The following is a 25,443-nucleotide window of genomic DNA, read 5'->3' as shown; positions in this document are numbered from 1 at the left end:
CAACCATACAGAAAAAAAAACAAAACCCTTTGTGTACCATGCAACAGAGTGTGGAGAAAACTGCTACTGAATGAAAAGCTTCATTAAATAGCAGAAGAATGAAAATATGTGAATAGAATAAAGCGTGCCCTTTTTATACAGCTCTCCTTTAAGTCAAAGACACATGTGTCCTTGAGTGAGACAATACCTCCAGCTGTATATGCAGTACATTTATTGTGCGTCCCTATAGAATATATGAAAGTTGGAGTGTTCACCTATGCAGACAGGTGGGCTGGGCTGCCAGTAGTATCTGTTATCCACTTGTATACAGGTTATTTTGTCGTCCCCCTGGAGCTCATATCCTGGGTCACACTGAAAGGACACTGAATCCCCCGGCTCACGGCCATCTCCACTACGACTGCCATTCATCGGTACTCCTGGGTCCCTGCAGGCTGTAGCTACTGAGCCTGGACAGATAGGGGATAGGAACAAAGCAGGGAATAGAGGAGAAAGAGGGGAACAATTACAGAAAACTGTGTCACACCAGGTATCTAATGCTTTAACCCAACGCATAAAAACAGCACCACTTCCACTAACTAATGGGTCCTACGTAAGTTAATTTTGTTCCAGTTAGGTGAAGGTCTTTGAAGCAGCATAATTATATAGCTTTTTATTCCCTTTATTATTGATGGAACTACCCATTGAAGAGCATAGACACAACAACAGTAGTCTAAATGATACCTATCTGTTATATTTGATATCTTTCTGGTTAGATTTAATTTCATCACTTACTAGAAAACTGTATGGCAAATCCAGACTTGCTGATGTAAAAGTCAGTCTCAAACTGAACCGTCACTGTGTTCAGGGTCGAGTGGATTCCTTCAGGGAGCAGAGACCCACTGAGCTCTGCCAAAGACATTTCATTCTCAGGTGGCCCATCCCAAACCTTCAGCATGTCATGGCTGGCTTCAGTGTCAAAGGCCAGAAACTGGAGGCTGTAAAATAAGAATAAAGTTTAATTAAAGCAAGAATATGTTTCACTTCACACATGAGTTTACACTATGCTTAACGTATCGATCAAAAGCCTTAATGCGATCATCTGTACCTCACAATATTTCCCGAGTCCACCTCGATGGTCCAGGTGCAGCGAAGGTTATTGTCGTATGGGAAAGGGTATCCGGGGGAAAGGATCCTCCCTGACGACTCACCCTTAAAACGACCCCCACACTCCGCTACAGGGATAAATAACGTCACACACACTTATTTTAAAACAAACTGTAAACATCTCTTTGATTAGCGCCTTTGTGACAACATTACAAATCACCGCGGCCCAACCGATGGCCAGTTGATGTGTGTGTATGTGCGCTGTCACAAGCCAACCATTTATCTGTCTGTGGCAATTGTTTGTCAAGGCAATCAGATCCAGTAGGTGCACCTCAGAGGCCACTGATTAAACGATCACCAAGGAGACAAATGGATAAAGAAAGAAGCTAACTCTTATCCGCTGAGTCTCTCTGCCTTTCTCACTCTATATCACACGCAGGAGATGAAGAGAAGAGGAGAAAAGAGGAGGAAGAAGACACAAAGTGCTGATCTTGCATTCCTCCCTAAAGAAATCACAGCACATTATATAACAGAAAATAATTCCCCCTTCTCTCTTTGTCTCTCTCGGTTATATATTTTCACAATCTTCATCCACTCTCTGCTTTTCCTCCCTCTCCATGTTCCCCCTCCCTCAGGCTCTCCTCCCTTCATCACTGGAATATATTATCTCGGGTAATCTGAGCGATATTAAGAGTTTGGAAGGAAAAAAGACGGAGAAAGAGAGAGGGAAAGAGGGAGAGAAAAGGAGAGAACCAAGGGGGTAAAGAAGGAAAACCTGTGAGTAATAAGAAGAAGAAATATAATATTAAGACTGGAGGTTAGATGAGGTCACAGCGTGTCACTGTTAAAATATAAAGTCAGAGCATTTCAGCCAGTAGTTTTATGAGTCTTTCATTATTGATAGTGTGAAGGAGGGAGACTTATTGGTCTGAATCCAAAATCAGAAAGTTCAGAGGCAGCAGTGAAGGGAAAAAAAATGGTCCTAAAACACTGGACTGGCTGTTATGCTTATAGCTCCCATGCAAAGCAGCAACAGCAGCCATTCTATTTGTCACTTTAAATAAGCCTAACATTTGTTTGGGTTTAATTAGAGGATGCAATCATTCAACCATGTGCTAACTGGAAGGAATAACAACACATCCGAATTAAGTTCAAATAATATTCAAATCACAGCGTTTTAGGTATTTCATTCCAGTACACTGATAAATATGTGAGTGTGTGTTTATTTTCCAAGCGAGAGAAGCCCGAAACTGCACAGCCAGTGAAAGACTACGGTCGACTTCTCGATATCAATACTTCGGACGGTCGCTTTGCATCAGTTTGAAACCTTGGAAAATGAATTAAAAAGGCGACGATGGCATAATTGAGTATTAAGCAATGTGTCGATACTAAGTGGGGAGTTTGCTCCACAGAATGCTTTTAAACAAAGCCAAATCAAATTGAATAAAATGAGTTTATGAAGAAATTCTCAACAGAGTGTTTGTCGCTTAGCTCTTCGTGTGCTGAGAGTTGCCTGGAGGTTATGTGTGCTTTATGTCGGGGCATGTCTGAGTACATAACACAGCACTGGGAGAATATAAGGGCAGGCGCCAGGAACAGAAAGAAAATCTGCCACCGCAGAAGAGGTAGTGCATCAGTTGGGCCGAGGGATTCCAGGTGGTATAATGCCGAATAAATAGGCTTTTCATTGGGACTTTAAAACTACAACAGCGTGTGATATCCAGGGAAAATCAAGAAAGGTGATTCTACAGGAAATTGGCCCCCATCTGTTTTCCTTCCAGATAACTGAATTAACATCCTGCAATCAAATGTTGCATAAAGCTGCAAGTCACTTTCTAATCTATTACAGAGCAAACCTTGTATAATTATGCTTCCTGATACCTAAAGGTGTGTGTGTGTTAGCTGAATTCTAGATAAATAGCCATCCCAGCTAAAGAACACAATACACAGACGTAAAGAATTTATAATTACATTGACGTTCATTCACTGGAAAGATCCTGCTCTGATTTTTTATTGAAATGATACCAACACACTTTTCAGCTATCGCGTAACTCTGAATCTATTCAAGTAAGTGCTCTTGCTACACAGCATTAAATGCAACAAGATCAATTTAAATCTTAGAAATAAAATTACCTCTCCCTCCCAAGCTTATTAAAGAATGTTATTCAAGGTCGGAAACACAATGCATCTGTGGAGGACTCTGCATGCCTTCAAAAATCTGTGTGTGTTTGTGTGTTTTCATCAGACCTTCTTTCACAGTGTTATTGGCTTCAGATACTAAAGGACGTACCTATACAAGAAGGCAGAGGGTTATCCCAGGCTCTCCTTTCACCCGTCATACACTTCAGCGTAGAAGCCCCATGTAGAGTGTAACCAGGCTCACATCTATATGTGATACTGCTCCCAGAAAAATGACCTTGGTCGTTGACCTTGAAGCCAAACTGAGGCACGCCTGGGTCTTCACAATGAGACAACTCAAAACCTAGAAAGAGTCATAAAAAAGAAAAAAGAGCTTCACAGTACGTACTTTTTAAAAAACTCACTAAGGGAAATCCAAAGCCCACAAGAGAAACAGAATTAGTTTTATTTAGATGCGCAGCAATATTCCCTTAATATCTGGCTCACTCAAGGATTCTGTTTATGACCATGCTGGTATCACAGATCCTGTTAAGCTCTCATCCCGTTTTAATAACGAAACTGAAAAAGATACATGAGACATACCATTATTAGGAATGATACTGGAGCGTGTATACACCTTATCCAATTTAATGTTGTTTTTCACAGTCAGTGTAAGCTCAGTTTCCATGGTAATATTCGGAAAATTTGTTCGCAGTTTTGGAGAGCGAGATATGAATAGGTATATAAATAGCTTATCCTTATAAGACCATAACCGGGATTTGATCTACGGCATTACCTGGAAGACAAGGTGCACCGGGATTTGAGTTATCTCCTGGCAGACTGCTGTAGGTGCATGTCTAAATCCTTAAAAAAAATGGCTATTTGGAAAGCTATACTTACTATTGAGCAACAATTGCACATTTGTCATCATCCTGACATGAAGTGTGAACAGTTTTCCTATCTAAAATTGTTCTCTCTTTGCTAGATATGTATAAGGAAGCAAACCACCATGCATTATTCATTCGACCACATCTCGGGAGTTTTATTGAATTACAGCCTCTATATCAAATGTAACACCAAACAAACAGAGGCAAAGTACTACAATCTCAAAATTGCTGCTGCTAATGTGCTTTGTTTTACATGGCAAAATAACTTCTACCTGGAAAAGTATGAAAACAGCAAAGGTCTAAGTAAGCCATCCTCTGCGCCAACACAGTACAGAGACAACACAACTTCAAAGCGAATAATACTAAGCTATCACCCTTCATGACACCATTTAAACAATTAGAATTCCAACTGTGCGTCTAAGAGGGCACTGCCAAATGTGGGTGTGCTTTGGTGAACATCAAAACACACCTTTACCACTTCGTCCTACGCTGAAAGCTTTGTTAATCAAACGCGACATGTTTCTTCTGATCGTTTCAGTGGGAAAATTCACATTTACTTCTGTGATCCATCCAACCGTTTAGAGTTAAACTGTTCTAGTGAGCCTGTTAGATTTATCAGAAATCAGCAGTTGTCATGAGGCATCTAACTGGTTAATAATTTGAGACATACGGCTAAAATGTATTTACATCTGCCCAAGATAATCCAAAAAAATCAAAGATTAGACAAAGATACTGGCAGAGTCAATACAAAATGTGCTTTTTAAATGATGACTAATTTATTTATTAAGCAAAGATTTTCAAACCTGCCTGGCCCTGTGTGAAAATGTAATTGTCTGCTAAACCTAATAAGTTAATAACTGGTTATATCACCTGTGGCAGCATCATGTACAATAAGGCATTTGTGATAACTGGCAGTGAGCCTTGAAACTTTGTCCCGCTCCTCTTTGCAGAATTGTTTTAATTCAGATACGAGCATGAACAGCCTGTTTATGGTCATGTCAAAGAATCTCAATCTGACTTAAGTCTTATGCCACACTAAAACTCCCATTTCATGAACTCTGACCTTAACTGAGGCAAGTGGAACATGAAGTTCTTTACATGTTGTTCTTTTGGGTTCTTTTGTCACCTCCTGAATGAATCTTCAAAGAAGTCTTGGAGAAACAGATTAGGCCTTAGCTCTATACTAAACAGCGGTGTTCACTGCTAACTTACTTGAGTACACCAATTTGAATCCTTCTCCTGTGTTTTCCGCATTGCTGTAGAATTCCAACCAGAGGTGGTTTGAAGTGGAAATGAGCGTCAGCCCCAACATGGATGATCCAGTAAATGCTCCGAGAACATGGGCTGTGTTGTCTTTACCGTCATAAATCTGTAAGAACAGCAAAATGCACACCGGATGCATCACATGCAGCATGAACTAATTTAATTCGTTTATTTTTGCTGATCTGTGTTTGACACTGATATCTGGCAAGAGCAATGACCACATATGCGTATGTGTGAGTGAGTTTACTTTGAGTATATCGCCTTGGGCAAGATGAAAGGTTCTTGCAGAGATGTTGATTCCTTTCCCAGCTTGAACCTGAGGTCAACATCAAATCAAAATGAGCACTAATGACCCACATAGCAGGTGACAAACCCTCACAAAGGTTTGAAGACTGGTAATACATTTGTCATCTCTTAAACACAGGCAATGATCAATACCATTATTTTTCTCAATAAAAACTCATGTCATGTATATCCTGAAACGTTAAGATCTGTGACCTGGATGCTGTAGATGCACTCGTGGTTGTTATCGTAGTTCATTGGGTAGTTTGGAGAGAGCAGTATCCCTTCATTATTCATGACTGAAGAACCACACTCCGCTGAAGACAGAGGACAGAAAGGAGACAATTAAAAAATGCACAATATTGAGACATTGGTTTAATTCTTAAGAGGCTTATAATGATGTGGAGTGGTCATGTGAACAAGCTTTTGTTGTGCCGCAAATTGACCTGCATTTAAAGCTTTAATGATAAACAAAAGCTATGTTTTGCAGCTTACTAAAGAGGCTTGTGGCTTTTTAAAGCCGTTTGGTCCTACCAGATAAAAGTTTTTGCCCATTTTCTGTGCAGCTAGGGGGAACGCAGGCTGTGCTCAGAGTAATAATCAGTCAAATTCCTTTCTTCTTAATATAAATGAAAAAATATTTTAACTAAAGGCTGTAGGAATATTTTAAAAATCCCCATATATCAGTTAATGCGAATGATAAGATTGCAAACTTCACCTGAAGTTGCCTATTCTTTGCACTTCTTACTCGTGCCCTCCATGTACAGTATCTATGTCCCTTTCCTCTCTTTTTCATTCCCTCTCCCTCTCTGTGTCTCCACTAGTGTAATGGTCGTATTACAGCTGCCATATCGTCAATAAATCACACCGCTATAGTTTCCATTTAGAAAATTACCTCTTCACCCTCTCTCTCTCTTTCCTCTTTAACTTCCTCCCTCTTGCGCTCTCTCTACTCTATGAATAGTGCCTCCTTTGCTCCCCTTTACTTCAATCAACTTTCCTTTTCCACTTCTCCTGAGTTTTCATTCTCTTCCATCTCTTGTTTCCTCTTTTTATTTTTTCCTCCCGCTTCTGATGGCATCCAGAAATAATAAAAAAGTAGAAAAAAAAAAACAAGACAAAAGAACATTGGATTTCTCAAACTGCAAAGAAACATCTCTGGAAGCTCTCCAACTCTTTCATGGGGGGAAAAAAATGCTGTAAAGAATTAAAAAGAGCCACTTGTTAAAACACAAACACAGACCACCAAAGTTATACTTCATGCCTGCACAGCATATCCCTCAGTTAATTAAAATAACAAAAGACCCACCCTAACTAAAAAGTTATTTTATAGCCAAAACATAAGAAAAACCTATTGTTGGTCCTCTAATCTTTCCTTCTTCCTCCGTTCTTCAACTGTGATGTGTACCATCATGCAGCAATGCAACACAATACGCAGAAACTAAATATAGCAAACTGCACTACACCCCAGAACAGCAGCACACAACATCACTCCCACCTTTCTGCATTATAAGTCTTGTCACGCCGATGAAAGAACGAAGGAACCAAAGCCGTGTATAATGGCGCTGAGAACATCATGCAAAGCTGAAAATTAGATTGTAGAGTAAAATCTACTCACATGTAGCCTAAAATTAAAAGTCATATAGTGTTGCTGCTTTTTACTAGAATTGGATTGGTCTGGCTTTCTTTGTAATTTCTCAAAAATATTATGTGTAAGATAACTAATTCTATGAGCAAGTGCAGAAATGCAGAGTCTCTTTCGCTATGTGCTTTTACTGCTGTCACTTGTAGATACTACTAACTGTACCCAAATCAAATCTTACTTTACACACTTCTCGCCTGAATTCCCTGAGGTTAACTGTACATGATAATGATTCCCACTGATAAACTTGTGCTTTAAATTAGACTTATCCTATCTATTTAAGAGCAGGCGGTAGTAATTCTCTGGAGTAAAGGTAGCAATTGAGAGGAAAGTGCCTTGATCAAAGACAATCTCCTGAGTATTCCTTATACACCCAGAATAGCTCAAAACCGACACAGACAGGCAAAAAGCATGATATTTCAGTATTTCTTCTTCTTTTTAATCAGTGTGATTGCTTTCATCTTCCATTATTAGCCCAAACAAATTAGATTTAAATGCATTTTCCTTGACAAAAAAATGTGCATGTGTGGCATCCAAGATATGAACTGCTTGTTTTTATTCTATGTTTTTAAAACCTAGTGAGGAACTTATTATTTTGTCCTTTAAACCAATTGCTCATTTGTGCATTGATTAATTATTAAAAAAAATTATACAGCCTTGCATAGAAACACATTTTCCAGTCCACAGGTGAAGGACTTTTTATTCGAATAGGCATATTTTTAGTGCAATCTGTGCCACTCTGAGTATACATTTTAATAATAAAACCACCATCCTTGTTTTTTCATGCATTCAAACACTGGGCTTTTACTTCACATTGTAGTACATGCTACTTTTTGTTTGCTGTGTGTGTTACTGGCATAGTGCTACAGTTACACTGAGTTGGATTAGTGTTCAATATGGTGCATAAACCTACTGTAAATCTGATTGCATGTTTATCACATCGTAAAAGCCTTTCTCAGTCTGTGTTCTGACTTTGAAGATGTTTGTCTCAAATCTCTTGTCTCAAAGATTTTATATAGTGTGTATATCTTAATATTGTTTTCTGTCTAGCTTTATGACTTCAGTTTATTGAACAAGTATTAAAGTATCGGGGGGGAATTACAACTTTTTCCAGTATAAAAAAAAAAATCTGTATTATTTCAGATAATGTCCTTGCCAGTAAATTTCAAAATTATAAAAGGTGATAAAGCAATGTGAACAGGACATAAATGTCAGCCTGCTAGGGACTCCTGAAGAAATATCTCTGGCATTTTCTGCTCATCCACTAATTGGAAATTGGCTGATACAAACGCTGTTCTCTGAAGTACCATTAAGTTTGGACTGACCGTTTAATATTTATTTTTTGGAACAGTTGAACATTAAGGATGTTTCTGTAGCTACAGCCAGAGGTCAATTATAATTTTCACTTCATAGGTGGAAGAACAACCTTTTCAAAAGACCTGAGCCTTGTGTTGGTTTATGGGTAAGGAAATAAATTATATTGATTATATCAAGGGAAGCTGAGTTACTTTTTAACTGTAATCACTATTTACTTCTTCATCTATCCATCCATCCATCTGTCCTGCCCGGACCTCATCCTTCCTGGGGGCACACTAAGATATTCCCAAGACAGCTAAGAGATACAGTCTCTCTATCACCTTCTAGATCTTCCCCAGGGCCTCCTTTCAGTGGGACATACCCCAAGCACCTCACTTAGGATGCCTCACCCATGGGTCGTCCAAGTCAGACACCCAAACCATCTCAATGAGGCTCTGCCCTGAGCTGCTTCTGACTGGGTAAGGCTCTTGTAGAAATGTTAATTTGGTTGCTGAATTATAGCTGACAATGGAAATCCTACTCTCGCTACAGGTATAGAAGACTGAATAGTTTGCAGGAATGAGCCAGACACTCCTGATTCTTAATGCACTCCCCACAGGGCAGCATGAGGGACGTGGCTGTATGCCCTTTCTGACACATTTGGCCAACTCTCACATATCCTTAAGAATGTAAAGAGCTGACTGATGTTTCATGAACTCCAGAACCTGAGGCTTGACTAGCAGTCAGACTCATCTTTCCAGTACTCTATATTCCCTCTTGTGGGTAGAAAGGTCATATGGATCTTTCAGACTGGGTACAGCATAGCCCCAAGGGTTAAGACCAAAGCACCAAGCACTTCCCTTCAAGCCCTAGGCTTGGCTCCAGGGTTTGCACAAGTTACCCTGTTATGGGAAGGGTTACTTGGTCCCTTGCTCCCCTGATCTCACAGTGGGTGTTCTGCTAGTTATTTCTATTTGATTTCCATCGGTTTAAGAGTTTGAATTTATGTAATTATTGAGACATTTTATAAAACTATATAAAGACATGACTTGTTTTTGTTTTATTTTAAGCACCACTGGACTAAACTGTTCACTGCGACTTTTTTATTACTGGATCTTATGTATTAGATACATATATATGTGTTTGGTTTTTACTAGAGATGGCACGATACCACTTTTTTATGTCCGATACCGATACCGATATCATAAATTTGGATATCTGCCGATACCGATATGAATCCGATATAGTGTTTTTTAATCAACAAAACTGTTTTTTAAATATCTTGCTGCATTTTGCAAGTCTGCAAGTTCATACTCAAGTTTAAAACAACAACTACACTAAAGCTATTCTGTTATACCTGTATACAAAAAAAATATTTCATAGTTCAGCAATACTGATCAATCTAATAAACTTAAACCTACACCATCCTCCCTATTCTGGTATTTTAAAGAGTACTTAGCGTAAATATTAAGCAACCTAACTAATAGGGTTCCAACTCCCAGCAACAACAAAAATAAATAAATAAAAAATAGGGAACCACCCCTCACGCTCCACCTCATGATGCTTAATCGACGTAATCAACCTTAATTTGATGAAGTGTGAAAAAAAAATGCACAGAAATCAATTATTTTTCAAGAAATATTAAATAGATTCAACATCTTTCTTCAACAAAATTGCAGACTGCACAGATGGTACCTTCCCAAAGTAAAAAGTACTATAGCTTACTAGGGTATATATATTAGACTTAATAGTCACTATATACAGTAATTGACTTCTATTCATTTTACATCAAATTAAAACTTTGGGTGTCAGATAATTATTTATTAAAAGCTAGACATTTTAAATGAGAATAAGAAAGAAAAGTATGTCTTTGTGCCCCCTTTTCCCTGTTAATGCCCTATCGGCCCCCCTGGCTAAACTTTGCTAGATCCGCCCCTGCACAGTTACCAGCCGTCAGCTACGTCAGCTACGTAGAAAAAGATCCTGGTGTAGAAAGTAATATTAAATAAATTCTAACAACAGCTTATCAAGCTTAAACGTTCTGCTGTTGTTCAGCCGCTGGTTTCCTCTTTCTGGTGCAAAGTGGGCCAAAAACAAACAAGAGACACGGACTCGCGACAGAAAAGCCGATCAGCTGATCATTAAGCAGTTTCATGATTGAAGTAGCAGCCGGAGAGCGAGAGGCAGTCGCTTGTTAAGCTTAACGCAGGAATGCTTTACAAACATTCAGAGATGGACTTACACACTTGCTTTACTTCTCTCGGGATAACTTTGTCGGAGATGAAATGCCGGGTTGCTAGCGAAGCTCCAAATGCTATCCAGACCACCGACAGGTCCGGCATGCCACAGCTGCTCTATCACGTGATGCATACTGCTCCGACGTGCTAACGTTCTGAGGTGAGTTACGGCGTGTTGCAAGTTTTGTGAGGTGCTTTCGTGATATTTAATGGATCGGATTACATTTTTTATTTTTCTCCGATATCCGATCCAGTAATTTAGGTCAGTATCGGACCGATACCGATACGTAATATCGGATCGGTCCATCTCTAGTTTTTACTTTTATTTATTTATGATATTTGAAACAACTAGACACCCACAAACAAACAACTAGACACCCACGACACCTGACCAGTAACAATTAAACACGTACCGACACATCTAGGTAAAGGGGCGCTCCACATTCTTCGCCCGCCTCCCAGACAGATTAACTCTGGTGAACCCTCCAGGCGGTATCCCATATTACAGGAAAAAGACAAAGTGTCTCCAACACCAAAACTGTAGCCATTTCTCCTGCCGAAACGAGGCATGCCGGGGTCCTCACATGGCTCCAAAGTATATTCTGCAGAAAAAATAATAATTGAATGACACTGAACACATTACTATAAACTAACAGACAGCAGGTCAAAAGGTAAAATAACTTTTCTTTACTTCTGACTAAAAAGCCATAACCAGACACATATGTTACACATACTATCTGTAGGAGATATGACATAATTTCTGCAAGTAAATACATAAAATGTTAATGTTATTTATAGAATTCTGGAACAAGTGCATGATAATATTTGTGATTACGCAAGCAATATGAAAGAATTAGCTAAGCTAATAATGTAAATACTTACAATGAGGCCAAGATCTTGGGCTAATCTTAAATAACAATTTCGGATTAGCCAAAGGATGAATGCATGCATACATTCATGGGCATGAAGTCTCTCCCTCTCACTGGACAAGCCCTTTTAATTAATTCAGTAATTCTTGTGAAACTCTTGAATATGTAGTCTATTAAAATATAATCCTTGCATGACTGTAGGAATGAACAAGAAGGGCACGATTTCTCGATCTGAGTCGACTCCAGCACGCCCTGAGCTGAACTTGTTGAGTTTGTGTTTAGCAAGATAGAGACTCAAAGCTATTTTCAGTTGGCTAAGACTGATGATGTGATGTGTTTTTTAGGGTGTACTGCTGAAAGAAAGTGGGTGTTGAGAATTTTAACACTGCCAAGTCAAATCTCCCATGACACCTCCCATGTGTTGCACTCTGAGAGTCAGCTTATGCCATCTGGGTGGCAGTAAAATATCACTTAGTGTAGTCAGGCCACTGCTCCTTTATTCCAGAGTCAGTGAGAGGGTACTGAAAGGACAGTTAGGCACAAGACCCAATCCTTTTTTTTAATCTACTTCTGGTTCTGCATGATATCATTGATGTAGGATGTTCCTAATATGATCATTATAGGTACTGTGGGCATAAAAGCCCCACCGAGCTGCTCTTCAAACCTTCTCTTTGCCACTGAGCAACAGCAAATCAGAAGACAGCATGATTGGAGGGTGGCATTAAAGAGAAAAGAGCTAAAACAGCATGTTTCTGACCTCTGATGAGGTTAGGGGCTCCTGTCTTCATCTTGTTCTTTCCCTTTCCTCACATACCATCATTTAATAGTGGATTGCTCTCAGATTAATATTGTGTAGCCATCTGCTTTTTTCTGTAGTAATTTATAAGATTACAGACGTAGTCCTCAATTTATGGAGTAAGATGTCAGTTTAGATAGTGAAAACTAAAAAACCCCATCAGAACAACAACAACAGAGTACAGCAAAACTGTTTTTTGTATTATTCATAATATTCTGTGTTTTGTAGCTCGGCAACTTTCGCACTCTTAAGTAATTTAGAGTTGAGCACACCAGTTCGTTGGTTGAGTTATTCACGTGTGGCCCAAGAAGACACATTTTTTTAAAAGTCAATAACAGCAGAAGACACAACTGAATGTTAAGATGTAAAAAGCTGGCATGAAAATAATTATCTGTTTATCTACTTGTGGGAAAACAAACAAAAAAGAAACTTTTTCAGCCCCCAAAGTATTCTGGAGGCCAATTTCTAAAACAGTTTTCAAAACCAAAGTTTATAAAATAAGTTGTTTAAGATTTTGGATACATATATTATTTTTGGCAATTTTCAGTCTGTTGTTGTAGATGATTATACATGGATAATGCTTCGTCACTGCAGATGTTACTTGACTGAGAGAATTATGTAGGCAGTGGGTGAACACGTCCAGGTCGGCCTTGCTTCTTTTTCTATGATTATGACTTGTAGAGATCTGCAAGGTTCAGTTTGAATCCCTTTTTGTTTCTTCTTCAGGAAATCTTTAGAGCTAAGTAAATCGACACTTTGGAGCAAAAGCATATCTGAACTAGCCACTAAATAGTAAGTTGGTTCAGTGGTTTTACAGCAAGGTTGTGAGATATGAAGCCAATGCAACAACGCAACTGCCATAAAACTGCATTTCCTTGAAGGTCACTTGACTCCAATGACTTCTATTGTAAAATGTTGAATTTTACACCAGACATAAATGCTAAATGCACAGTCTACTAACTGTGGCGTTGGTGTGAAGCGCTCAAAAATAATTAGCGTATAAATAACTAGGCTTTATGTGTGTTTTATCGTCGGTTTTTCTAAGATGTTTGTGCTCTTTGGTGAATCATTTTGTAGGATTTTATTTGTAGATTATTTAGCACTAATTAACTGGGTCTTCTCAGCTACTGCATGTAGTCATGGTAACCATGCCCATCTTTTATATGTAGTCTGTAGTTTAAAGAAGGCTCATTATTCTCAATATTAAACTTGTGGCCAGACAAAGCATGGTACAATGTTTGACATGGGCTGAAGAAGCACATGCAGTCTTTAAAATTAGGTAATGATCATATTCATTCATAACATATAAAATATCCAGCACTCACACTTCATCTTAAGCTTTAAACTAAAGACGTTTGTGCTTTTGTGGCTGTGAGTATGTCAGAAATTCGATCCTATGAACACTGAATATCCATTTTTATTATTTAGAAGCACTCTGTGATAAGTTGCCACATAAATGAACTTAATGGCATTTCTTTAGTGACTTTACAACCTGGCGTAAGGCTGCGACTTATAATTTACAACATTCATTTTAAGAGGCAGTAATTGTCTTTTCTGGTATAAATGTTGCTCTGCTCACTTCTCTTTAAAGAGAAGCCATAATTTCACAGTGGTGTCTGCATGAATTTCTAGGGTGAACCTGGCAAAAGTCCAGCTTGACTATTTTATTTTATTTTATTTTACTGGCACAATTCACACAGCAAGCTGTTACATGACTGTTTTGCATTTAGTTATGTTTCATAATCTCAAACATTTCAACATTTGCAACATTACAGCATTGTTCCAGTGAGCAAATTAAGACAAACAGAAACCCTTGAAGTGACTAAACTGAGGGCAAAACTGAATGTAGACTCGCTGGATTGAAATGAAAAACTCCAGTAAGGAAAGTTACCCGAGAAAGTTATGTTGAAGCCCTCATATGAAATGGAAAAGTCAGAGATGAATCGCAACTGGGCTTTGAAGTTGCCATAGAGACCAGCATTGATGTTGCTAGGCAACTCGTTGCCGGTCAGACGAGCCAGAGGTTGCAGGAAACTCCCATTCTCCGTAACCAAGAGGTAGTCATGTTGGTCCTCCAGGTGAAAAGAACTGAACTGAAACTGGACTCCTGTTAGAGACACAAGCACCGACGAGTCAGAAGACAGACAAAGTTTGCTTTATCCTCAGATGGTTCATGCACCTCGACTTATAATATGTATGAGTCATTATACTGGGACAGCAGCATATTCAAACTTTAATCAGTGACGATTTATTTTTGAGATCATTATTTTATTTGACTTTATTTTGGCAACATTTTACTTTTGACATTGCTTTCACCAAATTGCCTCCAAATGGCGCCTGAATATTTTATAAGCCACAGAAAACAATGTATGTTTGTGGATGTAGCATAGCAGCAACTGAACCACTGAGCTTGCTGTACTGTGTCACACTCTGTCTGTCTCTATTAAGGAGTGTGGATCTCTGTGTATGTGTGTCTCTTGCCTTTCCCGTGGCTGACTTCAACGGTCCAGGTACAGTTGAGAGATGAAGGGTAGCTGTCTGGATAGCCGGGACTAAGGATGGTGCCCCAGGGACCTCTAACATCCCCACCACATAGAGCTGGATAGATTGAGAGAGACAGAGTGGGGGGAGAGAGGCAGAGGGAGGGAGATGAGCAGAGACAGGGGATGGAGGCAGAGAGAAGGTTAGCATCAGATTGTTGATAGCTAAAACAGATAATGTTTCCCTGTGGACCTTTAATACCACTTCTATAGTACGTACACACAAGCATACCCACACGCAAATGCTGCAAGAGGGGCAGAGGAAGACGGAGCAAAGGGGAGAGAGGGAGCATGAGAGAGAGACGGGGAGACATTTTCTCAGAAGTGGGTAGCAAGGTCTGCATGCAGTGTGAGCTCCAAATGTGTGTGCTTTCACACGTTGGGGAGTAGGAAAACACTGTTTCACTGTGTATTCCCTTACAACTTTCCTTTAAATGTTGAAGTCATATTTTTCAGATTTATTCCTCCCACTGTTGCACAGACATAAAATAATGACATAAATAATGTAAAATCTGCCATACACTGCACTGGAATGATAAATAATGCATCATTTGTTGTTTTTGTGGTATATTTTAATGTTCTTGAAACAAACCAACGCCTAACAATGATTAGCGACACAGATGACTGTTATTCCTTAAAAAGGTGAATAACACCAGTGACAAAAGCTATGTGGGTTTTTTTTTTCCTGTTTACAGAAATGGTGAGTTGAACTGTATGCCATTTATGCAAATTTGGTGATCTCTTCAATTTGTAGATTGTCTGCCAGGTACGGTGACTGTGACCACAATGCTCTGCATAGTACAAAAAGTGGCATGCTCACCAGACTGTAGCAGGTCTTGCATAAATATGGGAGGATTCTTGGTAGCCTGGATTCAGACAGGCTTTCTATGGACCTCGACATGCTCACATGCAGGTCCACTTGTGTGTCTGTAGTTTTTATGCACTAAATGATAGTTATTTCTAGCAGAACAGCAAATGCACATCTGTTTTGTTCAGTAACAACCTCCAGCTTCAAGATCCATATGGCTAACTTGATATTGCTGCAGTGATTAACCACAACCTTACAATCATACTGTGTTTCATTGCCTTTTTGCAAAGACAAGTTCAGATGTTCAGACTAGTTTCGCTGAATATTACATACATCAATCATCTGATATAGTTAGAGCTACTACCTAAAAGGCAAGGTTTATTGTTATATAACTAGTGGCCATCTGAACAATAACTGTGTGGAGGAGAAATCTGAAATATATTTGCAAGATTTTGTCGCTTTGCAATTCAGTGTCAGGAAACTGAGACATAAGCCGAAGAAAAACAAGGCTGGAATAATTTTTTATGTTACGTTTCCACAACATTAATGCTGCGTAATAGGTACATTGATTGTGTGCAAGAACTGTAAAATGTCCTTTGTCTGAAATATTTTTTCGGTTGAGTTTTATTCCAAGTGATTCAAGTCAGTGGTATTCGATGCAGTGAAGCAGGACAAATGTTTCCTGGAGACTACTTAAAACATTCAGAATCTCACAGCATGGCCACACTATGACCCGTGCTTGTGCCGAGATGCAGAGTTCAGACCAGGTCCAGAAAAGATTGGAAATGGCCGTAGCTCACTCTATGCATACTAATGCACGCAGACAGTATGTTGCCAGGTGCTCAATTTTTTGTTGCTCCACTTGCTTCATCTTACACTGGCCTGGCCGAACAGTCATTTTCTTTCACAATGCAGCTATAAAATGCCGTAAAAAGGAGTAAAAGAAGCAGGCAGAGGGTCAATCCTGAAAGTTCTGCTGAAATTTCTGTGAACAGGACATTTTACCAGGAATTGTAGTGTGGAGCAGAAAACCACCAAATCTGACAACTACACCCCAGCTCAAATCTGTACAAACCCTTCCTTTGCTTCCTTTCTTGCTCACTCTTGCTGTAACTGCTACAACATATCAGGAATTGAAAATGTGCTCAAATCACAACAGGGGATCACTAACTTTACACTGAGCCACTGTGGTTTTAACACCAGCACCGAAAACAAGAGGAATGAGAAGTCAGGAGTGAGAATATTTCCAAACTAAACAAACACATAGATTCAAGCATACACTCGCACACATATAGAGCACTATTAATTATTAACATTTTCTGCCACAAGTTGTTTATTTTGAAGGCTGGCCTGTGTGAGAAATTTGAAACACCGCATCAGATTTTTCTTTTTCCCCATTCACTTCATTCTTTCGCCCTCTGCCTTTTAGATCTGCCTTCAAATGCCTGGTCAAATACAGTATGTACTGCACTGCTGCAGAGGTCTGCAATGGTGAATACTTGCATCAAACAAATCTTTCAGCTAATAAGGTTAACATATATACAAGTAACCTCTGTGACCCCAAAGCCTACCCTTCAGAATTCTCAAAATGCTCAGTTTAAGAAAGTTTTTTCTTTTCCGCTTCTAATGTCGGTATGATATGATTATAACAGTCATGTCAAAGGCACTGCTCTCACCGTCAATGCATACAAACCTATTTTTCTTGTTTTCTTCAGCAGCCATTTAGAAGAAAGCTGGCTCAAAGGGAAGGGCAGAGGGGCAGTAATGGCTTTTATCAGTAACGCAGGCTCAGAGACTTTACAAAGGTCTTGTGCGAAATAAATTATTTGAACTGTGAATCGTGTAAAACTACTCCAATGGACCCTAAGAATAAAAAACATGGACCTGGAAATGGGCATAATAGGTCCTATTCAAGTATAAATAGCACATATATGTTCGCTTCAAAAACTAAGCCATTGTGCTCGGCTGGCTGGGGTGATATTACTGTTATGTCTTCCATATTACATTATATACTTACTTGCCCTCATCTCTTCAAATGTAGAGTATGACGAACATTTGGTTTCTTGAAAAGCTTTCAAGGCTGAGTCGGCTGCCTTTGGTGATGTCTTGCTTGAATTTAATGTGCACTAGTTGTCAGTCATCACTCTATCCCATTTCTTACCAACCGCAGAAGCAAATAGTTCATACACTTGTATGGGCACATATTGTGTAAACACCGTCTAATGGCTTTCAGTCTGCAAATTCCAGGCAGCCTGCTTGATGTTTGTATGCTCAAACTGCCTCCTAGGAGGAAACTGCTGCCAGTCCCAGGAACAGTGCAATTCAAATGTGGTTCACAAGTGAATGAGCCAATAAGCCGAACCAAGCGAGCCAACGCATAACCGATGCAGCAGTGTTGCATCTTTCTCTTCACCCACCCCTCCTGCTCCACCATCGTAATACGAGAAAGAGTGAGACAGTCACTGAGAAAGAGGGAGAGACAGAGACAGGTTTCCCTACTCTCCCTACCTAACCCCACCCCCAACCCCCACCAACCTCACCCCTCCCAATTCATTTGAGAGAGAAGAGAGAGGATGTGACAGCCAACACAGGCTCTCGTCAACCTTACCTCAAACATTCCTGTGTTCGTGGTTCAGGCAGGAGAGGAGGTGACAGGAGGCACATGGATAAAAGCGCCGCACACACACAAGCGCACACACACAAGCGCACACGCACGTACACAGTGCACATGCGTGCGCACACAGACACGAACACATGCACAGTACTTGCCCACAGATCTCTAATCTTCTCCTCAAATCATCTCCTATCAGCCACAGCAGCCTTCACTGCAAATTGTTCCTGCGTGTGTGTGTGTGTCTATGTGATCAACCAGTGGTGTGACTCAGCTCCCCAAACAGCGATGGTGGCTCAACTTCTCCCCTTTTACACACACCTCATCCACTTTGTGTCTTTTGTAATGGATAAGGCAGATAATCTGCTTTTGTCTGAAAAATGTTTTGGTCTATAGAAGTGATTATGACTTCGGTGGACTGTCTGATCATTCATGAGCAGTGGATACTTATACTGTAAAATATCCTTACCAGGACAGCAGCAAAGCTGACCTTGTGCTGCATTGTGAATGTGCTACCACAGAGCAGACTGCGCATATTGTCCAGTGTCTATATAACACTATGTCCAGCATTAAGACAAATGCTTCGCTTTTATTTAATGAACCTTATTATTGAATTAGATGTAAAATATAGTGCTGTTATAATAATAATGCACAATAAAACAAAGCAAATCATTTTATCCTGTGAGTGTATCTAGCAGGGAATAGCTGCCCATTCCTACATAAGATACTAATACCGTCAATGCCAAATAAAAGGAAACAATCTTCTTTTTCTGAGTGAGCAGAGAATCAGCTTTTGCTCTAATGGAGAAGAACATTTAACAAACTTGCATGAGGTGTAACATTTTCCACAGTACACTCTGTTCTGAATTAGAAGCTCTTTTGAAATATTTACCATCACATGTAGGTAAGGGGTGGCTCCACCAGTGGTTCTTCTCGCACACTAGCGGCTCCTCATGACTGAGTCTATAACCAGAGTCACAACCAAACGACACCGTGGAGCCGATGGAAAAATCCTGTCCGTACCGAATACCGTTGACAGGGATGCCGGGGTCCAGACACGAGTAGCTGTCCACTGTGACGCCTGACAAAAAGAGTCATTTTGTTTGATTCAAAAATCATTTGAACATTACATGTTACATTAGATAAACAAAAATACAAAAATATGCAGTGCAAGGTAGACTGTTTGTTGTTTGATTATCATCATGGTAGTCCTGGTGACAGCCACTGAGGTGAGAACCACAACAGAAGTGGTTTTGTTTACCTTCTCAAGTGTTTACATGCCATCTGCTGTCAAATTGAACATGCACTTCAGATAAAAATGAAGGTGGAGTTTGAAGATGCTGGCGGTCTACGCCATTAGTACTGAGTAAATGGAAGAAAAACAAGGGGGTGGATGGGTGGGTGGTTTGGGGTCTTCTTGCTTTTAACTCAGAGTTTAAAGTATATCTATCTTCTGTACAAACAATTAATGCTTTCATGTTTTGTTGAAAAATTCAGTTCAGGTGCCTGGGCACCTTACTTTGGAGATTTTCTGGTCACACCCAACTGGGAGGAGACGCTGGGGTAGACTCTGAACCCAGTGGAGAGACTGCACATATCTCATCTGGCCTGGGAACACTTTGGAGTCCTCCAGGAGGAACTGGGGAGCCTGTGGCTTGAATACCCTGCTCATGCCAGTGCCAGCAACACCCAAATTCAATTTCTTTGTGGTCTAATATCTCATATGCATTACAGCTGGTGTGAACCAAACAGAGGATGATGTCTAATTTTTAGTAGTGTGATATTGTGAGATCATGGAGACCTAGTGTGAATGTGGTCAGAAGCATACTTTTAAGAATTTGTCTAAAAATACACAATATACTGTAAAATATATTTAACAAAGTATCTTCATATGAATGGATCAGTTTTAAATGCACGTGTATTTTTCATTTTTTTGTGTAAAATTTGCAGCTATAAATGCATATGCACATGTGCACATACTATATGTGCATAGATATATAGTGTATGCATCTAACTTACTTTCATAGAGTATTCTGAAGCCAGCATTTGACCGGCTGTTATCAGTGGTAAACAGCAGATAAAGAAAGTTGCTGCTGCTGAAAAGGAACTGGGGGACTTGGGTGCCATTGAAGGAGCCAACCAGAGGAGACAGGAGGTTTGGACCATCATGGATCTCCAAGAAGTCATAACCCAGTTCTGTCTGGAACCTGTGAAGATAAAATGTCAGGACATTATATTATAGCTGATTGTGATTTAAAAACACTGATGAGATAATGAAAAGTTCTTTAAAGGTTTCACATCATTTACAGGTTTTGGAGCCAATTTTTTCACCATAAATACACTTTACAATTCGTAAACAACAGTCTATGTCTCGGCTCTACCAGCAGTTCACAGCCCAGAGAAAACATCATTTGAACAAAAATATTGCCTGCCTTCCTAGTCAAAAGACAGCTTTGTCAAAAATTTACAGCCTAGAGAATTATGAGTCATGTGATATTGTAGGCGAATGTCCATAAACTTTAAATCTTGTAAATCTTCATTCTTGCTTGTTCAAAGCTCTTTCTAATATTCAGAATCAAAGAGTTACTGTATGCCACCCACCTGTCAAATGTGATTTTGATGGCACGTCCAGGTTCTGCTTCAATCACCCACTCACAGTTAAGGGAGTCTTTGTAATAACCAGGCCACCCAGGAGATAATATCACTCCACTTGGAGCCGAATAGTGGCCTCCACATGGGGCTGTGAGGGGAGAATAAAGAGGCAAGTGAGAGAAGAAGTACAGGACACCCAATGTGTCCAAGTACAAATTAATGTATAACAAAAGAAATTACAATACTGTGCAAAAGATTTGAGTCGCTGCTCACTTGCAGTAATACACTGAAACATGTAAATGATAGAAGTCCAGTGTATAAGGCAAAAACAGAGTGTGTACAATTCTAATAAAGTAGAAAGTCAATATTTGATCATCTTCATTCATCAGCACAACCTGAACTGACTTAGTCAAGCTTTATTGTAATTTCTTACAGTGGTCATTTAGAAGTAGACATTCAACCCCACACTGCTTGAATAATGTTGAGGTCCAGGCTCTGGGGAGACCAATACATGACTGATACTAAAATGCAGCCCTAAACCACGACAGAGCCTCCACTGTGGGTGTGACACTTTCATCTGACCTCCTCTGGATATATTGATGCGTCATTCAACTCCTGTTTCAGGTCTTTATTGGATTTTATTTCATATTTCTTCAGGACATGACTTTAAATCATCTAATGTAGATCATTTTTAGTCACTTCAGTTTTTGTCCTCCACTTGTCCAGTTTCCTCAGTTTTTTTAAGGGCAGACTGTACACCATGCTATGCCAAGTTTTTAGCTAATAGTGCTTTTTGAATCATCTCGCTGATGTCAAAATGCTATTTTGTGCTGGTCAGTTGTGTTGTCTTTTGTTGGGTTTTTTTGGGTTTTTTTTAAGATTCAATTAATAAATGATGGGTGAGTGTTGCACAGTACTGTATATTTAGTCAAGTTTAGCAAATCAGGCCCACCTGCTACTAATAAGTAGGTATTTTTATATTTATATTTACATTTTTATCGTTTTTCTTTTTTACATTGGAGTTGTGCAAAAGCATAACTTCAATTTTACTATTTATTTTGAAGACAGTGGACTTCTGTGGACTTCATAATCTTGGGTCAAAAGGAAACACGATTTCCACACTTCTTTTTTCTTTGAGCTGCAAAAAAGTTCTATTATGTTCACCAGCTGGACACTAACACTGTTGGCTTTTGGCTGACAGCAAGCTGAAAAATGAAAAATCTGCTAAAATATTTATTGAAAATGAGGGAAAGAGAAGAGAACAGTTTTATGCATATAAGTTAACTTGTCAGTGCGATTAACATTTTCCACACTAGACACGGGTATTTGATGCTTTGGCCAAATAGCATATACATAGCATACTGTAGGTTTAATTACCATTTAAATACTCCAAAAAACATGCAACAGATTCAGATTCTTGCCCTTGACAGAGATTCTGATGAAGCAACCCACAGCTTTGAATATTTAATAAAAATAAAGATAAATTGTGTGCTCAGAAATATGTCTACAGTACATGATGCAAGGCTAACATAAATTATTCATATTATGTAAATATACACGAACACTTAAAAGGAACATGAACAATCACTCAACAGTTATTACAATGTAGTATTAGCCTAGAGCCATTCTGCTGCACTCTTTTTTTCCAAGTTTATTTAAACTTTAACTAAGTGTCTCAAGTCAATTTGTTCTAGTCTGTACCTCCTGAATACAAGTAAGTGGATTTTCTATCCAAGTGGTTATAGACACACATTAGATACAATGGATCTTGGGACTTTAAATGACCTGGAGCATAATTAACACAACCCTTCTTTGTACTATCAAAGGCTCTGTCACCAATAGCTGTGTTGAAAATATCTTGAGCTAATTATATTTACCACTGGAGCAATCTCAAAAGCACTTGTGCTCTAGCGAACATCTCTTCATTCCGTTTGAGAATCGCAGGTCAACTTCGCATTTTACTTTTCTGTACTCAACAACTTTTACAGAAGCTGTTGATTACACTCTGAACTTATGCGACTTTACTTTAAGGTAATAATATAATCGAATAATATAAATAACTTCAGGCAAAGTGCTGCGCCGCGACTTTACTTGACATTTAAAGAAGTCACAGTTATGTTTAACACATTCACATAGTGTCCAGTGTCTTTACTTTCACTTTTAGCTGCCGATCATCTCTGCTGCACTCCTTCCACACAGAGAGAATTTTAAATTGCCAAGTACTTCTACAGACAGAATGTTGGTAAGCTATTAGCTATTTGTGTGGCAGCAGTTTATTAACAGTTATTTCCCTGGGTGTTTAGGTTAACTGGCCACCTCCATATTTTTCCTTCTGTTGAACTGACAGGATATAATTTCTGCCTCCACAGAGTTTTTACAACATTAATGATGAGATCTTGGATAGCATATTGCAGAGGTGGGACCAAGTCATTGTTTTGCAAGTCTCAAGTAAGTCTCAAGTCTTTATCCTCAAGTCTCAAGTCAAGTCTCAAGTAATGTCAGGCAAGTCAGAGTCGAGTCTCAAGTCACTGGTGTAAAAGTCCGAGTCAAGTCACAAGTCTGAAACTTTGAATTTCAAGTCCTTTCGAGTCTTTAAAAAAAAACAAACGAAAAAATAATGTTGCAGTTATATGCTAAATGTAAATATTAGACCATGTAATTTTAAAATCTGTGTTTTTCTCAACACATGACAAAATAGTGAACTTAGAAAATATACACAAATTGTGAAATTGCACCTCTTTAAAATGCAGCTCAATTAAACCTAGCTCCAAGAATAATTTTCACCGACAGTTCTGAGATAAGCTGCATGTTATTCTTGGATGCGGTTGTAGGACCGACTTTAAAATCGCATGACAAAAATATCATACACATTAAAAAAAACTGCATCACCAACGTAGCCTGGACAACATTTGCTAGTTAGATGAAGTCAGCTATCTCATCCTAGCATATTTATATGCATATTTATAATTACACGGTTCTTGGAGTGAGTGCATACACTCATGAAGTTTAGTAACTTCAGGTCACTGCAACAAGCCCAGGTACAGTTTACCTACGGATGGGTACAGGACCTTGAAATGCACCGTGTAGAACGAAAGACCATCGTACGTATCATAAGTTTACCAGTCTCACAAATCGTCGTCATAAATACACATTCCTTAACAGTTTATTAATAGGACCTTTGAGCTCAACGGTAATTAATTAGTAGTGGAAATAATTTCGCAATATTGTGTCAGGACAATTCACTATTTATGCACAATAAACAAAGGAGCATAGCGCGACAATTTCTGTTCAGCGCCAGACTTGCTTGTAACCTATATCACCATTTATGTTAAGAAAAATGACGTATTAACTACTAAAAAACACTGACCTTCGTGTAAATGCTTGGAGCAGACTAACCTGTGAGCTGGAGTGTTCTGGGACGTTATATTTTATCTTTGAATGGCTGCAATCCAGGCCATCCGTCGCGTCTTTGTTACTTCGGAAACATGGCTTGAACAATTTCTCTTCAACGACGTAATCCGATAACAACCGATCTCTTTACCCGTCGGCTTCCCGTGGCTGTCGTGCGACCGGCTATTGCAGTTAATAATACAACGGCTTCTTGACATTTTTGTGTTTCTTTTTATCGCTGTATAACTGATTTTAATTGAAAGCCTGCGTGCGCTAGTACCGCTTGCCACGAGTTCCCAGAATCCTTTGCGGTTCTACCCGTGAATGACGTCACATTTTCAATCTCTATATAATATGCATGTTAAATTTTATATTTGGGGTAAAATATCAAGTCTTTTCAAGTAAACCGGTTCAAGTCCAATTCAAGTCCCAAGTCATTGGTGTAAAAGTCCAAGTCAAGTCACAAGTCTTAGAACATTTTTTCAAGTCAAGTCTAAAGTCATAAAATTAATGACTCGAGTCTGACTCGAGTCCAAGTCATGTGACTCGAGTCCACACCTCTGGCATATTGTTCCCTAGTTAATAGTTTAAGCAGCAATCCAGCCAATATTTACCTTCACATTTAGGAATAGGCCCACTCCACATGACTTTTCCTCTTTCTAACTGACAGGAGATGGTCTCAGTTCCTTGGGTTTTGATAAAACCGTCCTCACAAACCACAGAGATGGAGCTGCCAAGCTGGAAGCTATCTCCAAAGCGGCGAGCGTTGATGGGAATGCCAGGGTCTGGGCACTCATTATGGCCAAATGCTGTGGTAAAAAAGTTACAAGGAGACACAGATATGATGAGGGAGATATTGGAGACTAGCGCTTCACATAGAGAGACAGACACACACACGAGAAATGTTATTAAAGAATATGAGACCTATACTTTACAGCCATTCACAGGCTATTTTGCTCATCATTTTGATGAAATATTTCAGAAGTGATGATGCAGATCTATATGCTGCTACTTGAAGTCTTCTGCTGT

At 39.3% G+C, this 25,443-nt stretch overlaps 1 protein-coding gene across 5 annotated transcripts in view; it reads right to left on the bottom strand.

The window, feature by feature from the left end:
* Window positions 1–25,443, bottom strand: part of csmd3b (CUB and Sushi multiple domains 3b) — a 424,286-nt gene that overhangs the window by 73,965 nt on the left and 324,878 nt on the right. For all 5 annotated transcript variants that reach the window (XM_076878974.1, XM_076878975.1, XM_076878976.1 and 2 more), the window contains exons 15-28: window positions 25,029–25,223; window positions 21,034–21,172; window positions 20,452–20,639; window positions 19,325–19,513; window positions 14,955–15,071; window positions 14,365–14,580; window positions 11,222–11,410; window positions 5,850–5,950; window positions 5,599–5,667; window positions 5,301–5,457; window positions 3,374–3,565; window positions 1,085–1,211; window positions 772–974; window positions 255–446 (exon numbers count right to left, since the gene is read on the bottom strand). In XM_076878974.1, coding sequence (XP_076735089.1) covers window positions 255–446; window positions 772–974; window positions 1,085–1,211; window positions 3,374–3,565; window positions 5,301–5,457; window positions 5,599–5,667; window positions 5,850–5,950; window positions 11,222–11,410; window positions 14,365–14,580; window positions 14,955–15,071; window positions 19,325–19,513; window positions 20,452–20,639; window positions 21,034–21,172; window positions 25,029–25,223 — 2,274 coding nt within the window. The remainder of the gene's footprint in view (window positions 1–254; window positions 447–771; window positions 975–1,084; window positions 1,212–3,373; window positions 3,566–5,300; window positions 5,458–5,598; window positions 5,668–5,849; window positions 5,951–11,221; window positions 11,411–14,364; window positions 14,581–14,954; window positions 15,072–19,324; window positions 19,514–20,451; window positions 20,640–21,033; window positions 21,173–25,028; window positions 25,224–25,443) is intronic.

The sequence above is a fragment of the Maylandia zebra genome, linkage group LG22, assembly GCF_041146795.1.
Source record: "Maylandia zebra isolate NMK-2024a linkage group LG22, Mzebra_GT3a, whole genome shotgun sequence".
Lineage (NCBI taxonomy): Eukaryota > Metazoa > Chordata > Actinopteri > Cichliformes > Cichlidae > Maylandia > Maylandia zebra.
Note: the sequence above shows the minus strand (reverse complement) of the source record. Positions and strands in the feature narration are given on the sequence as shown.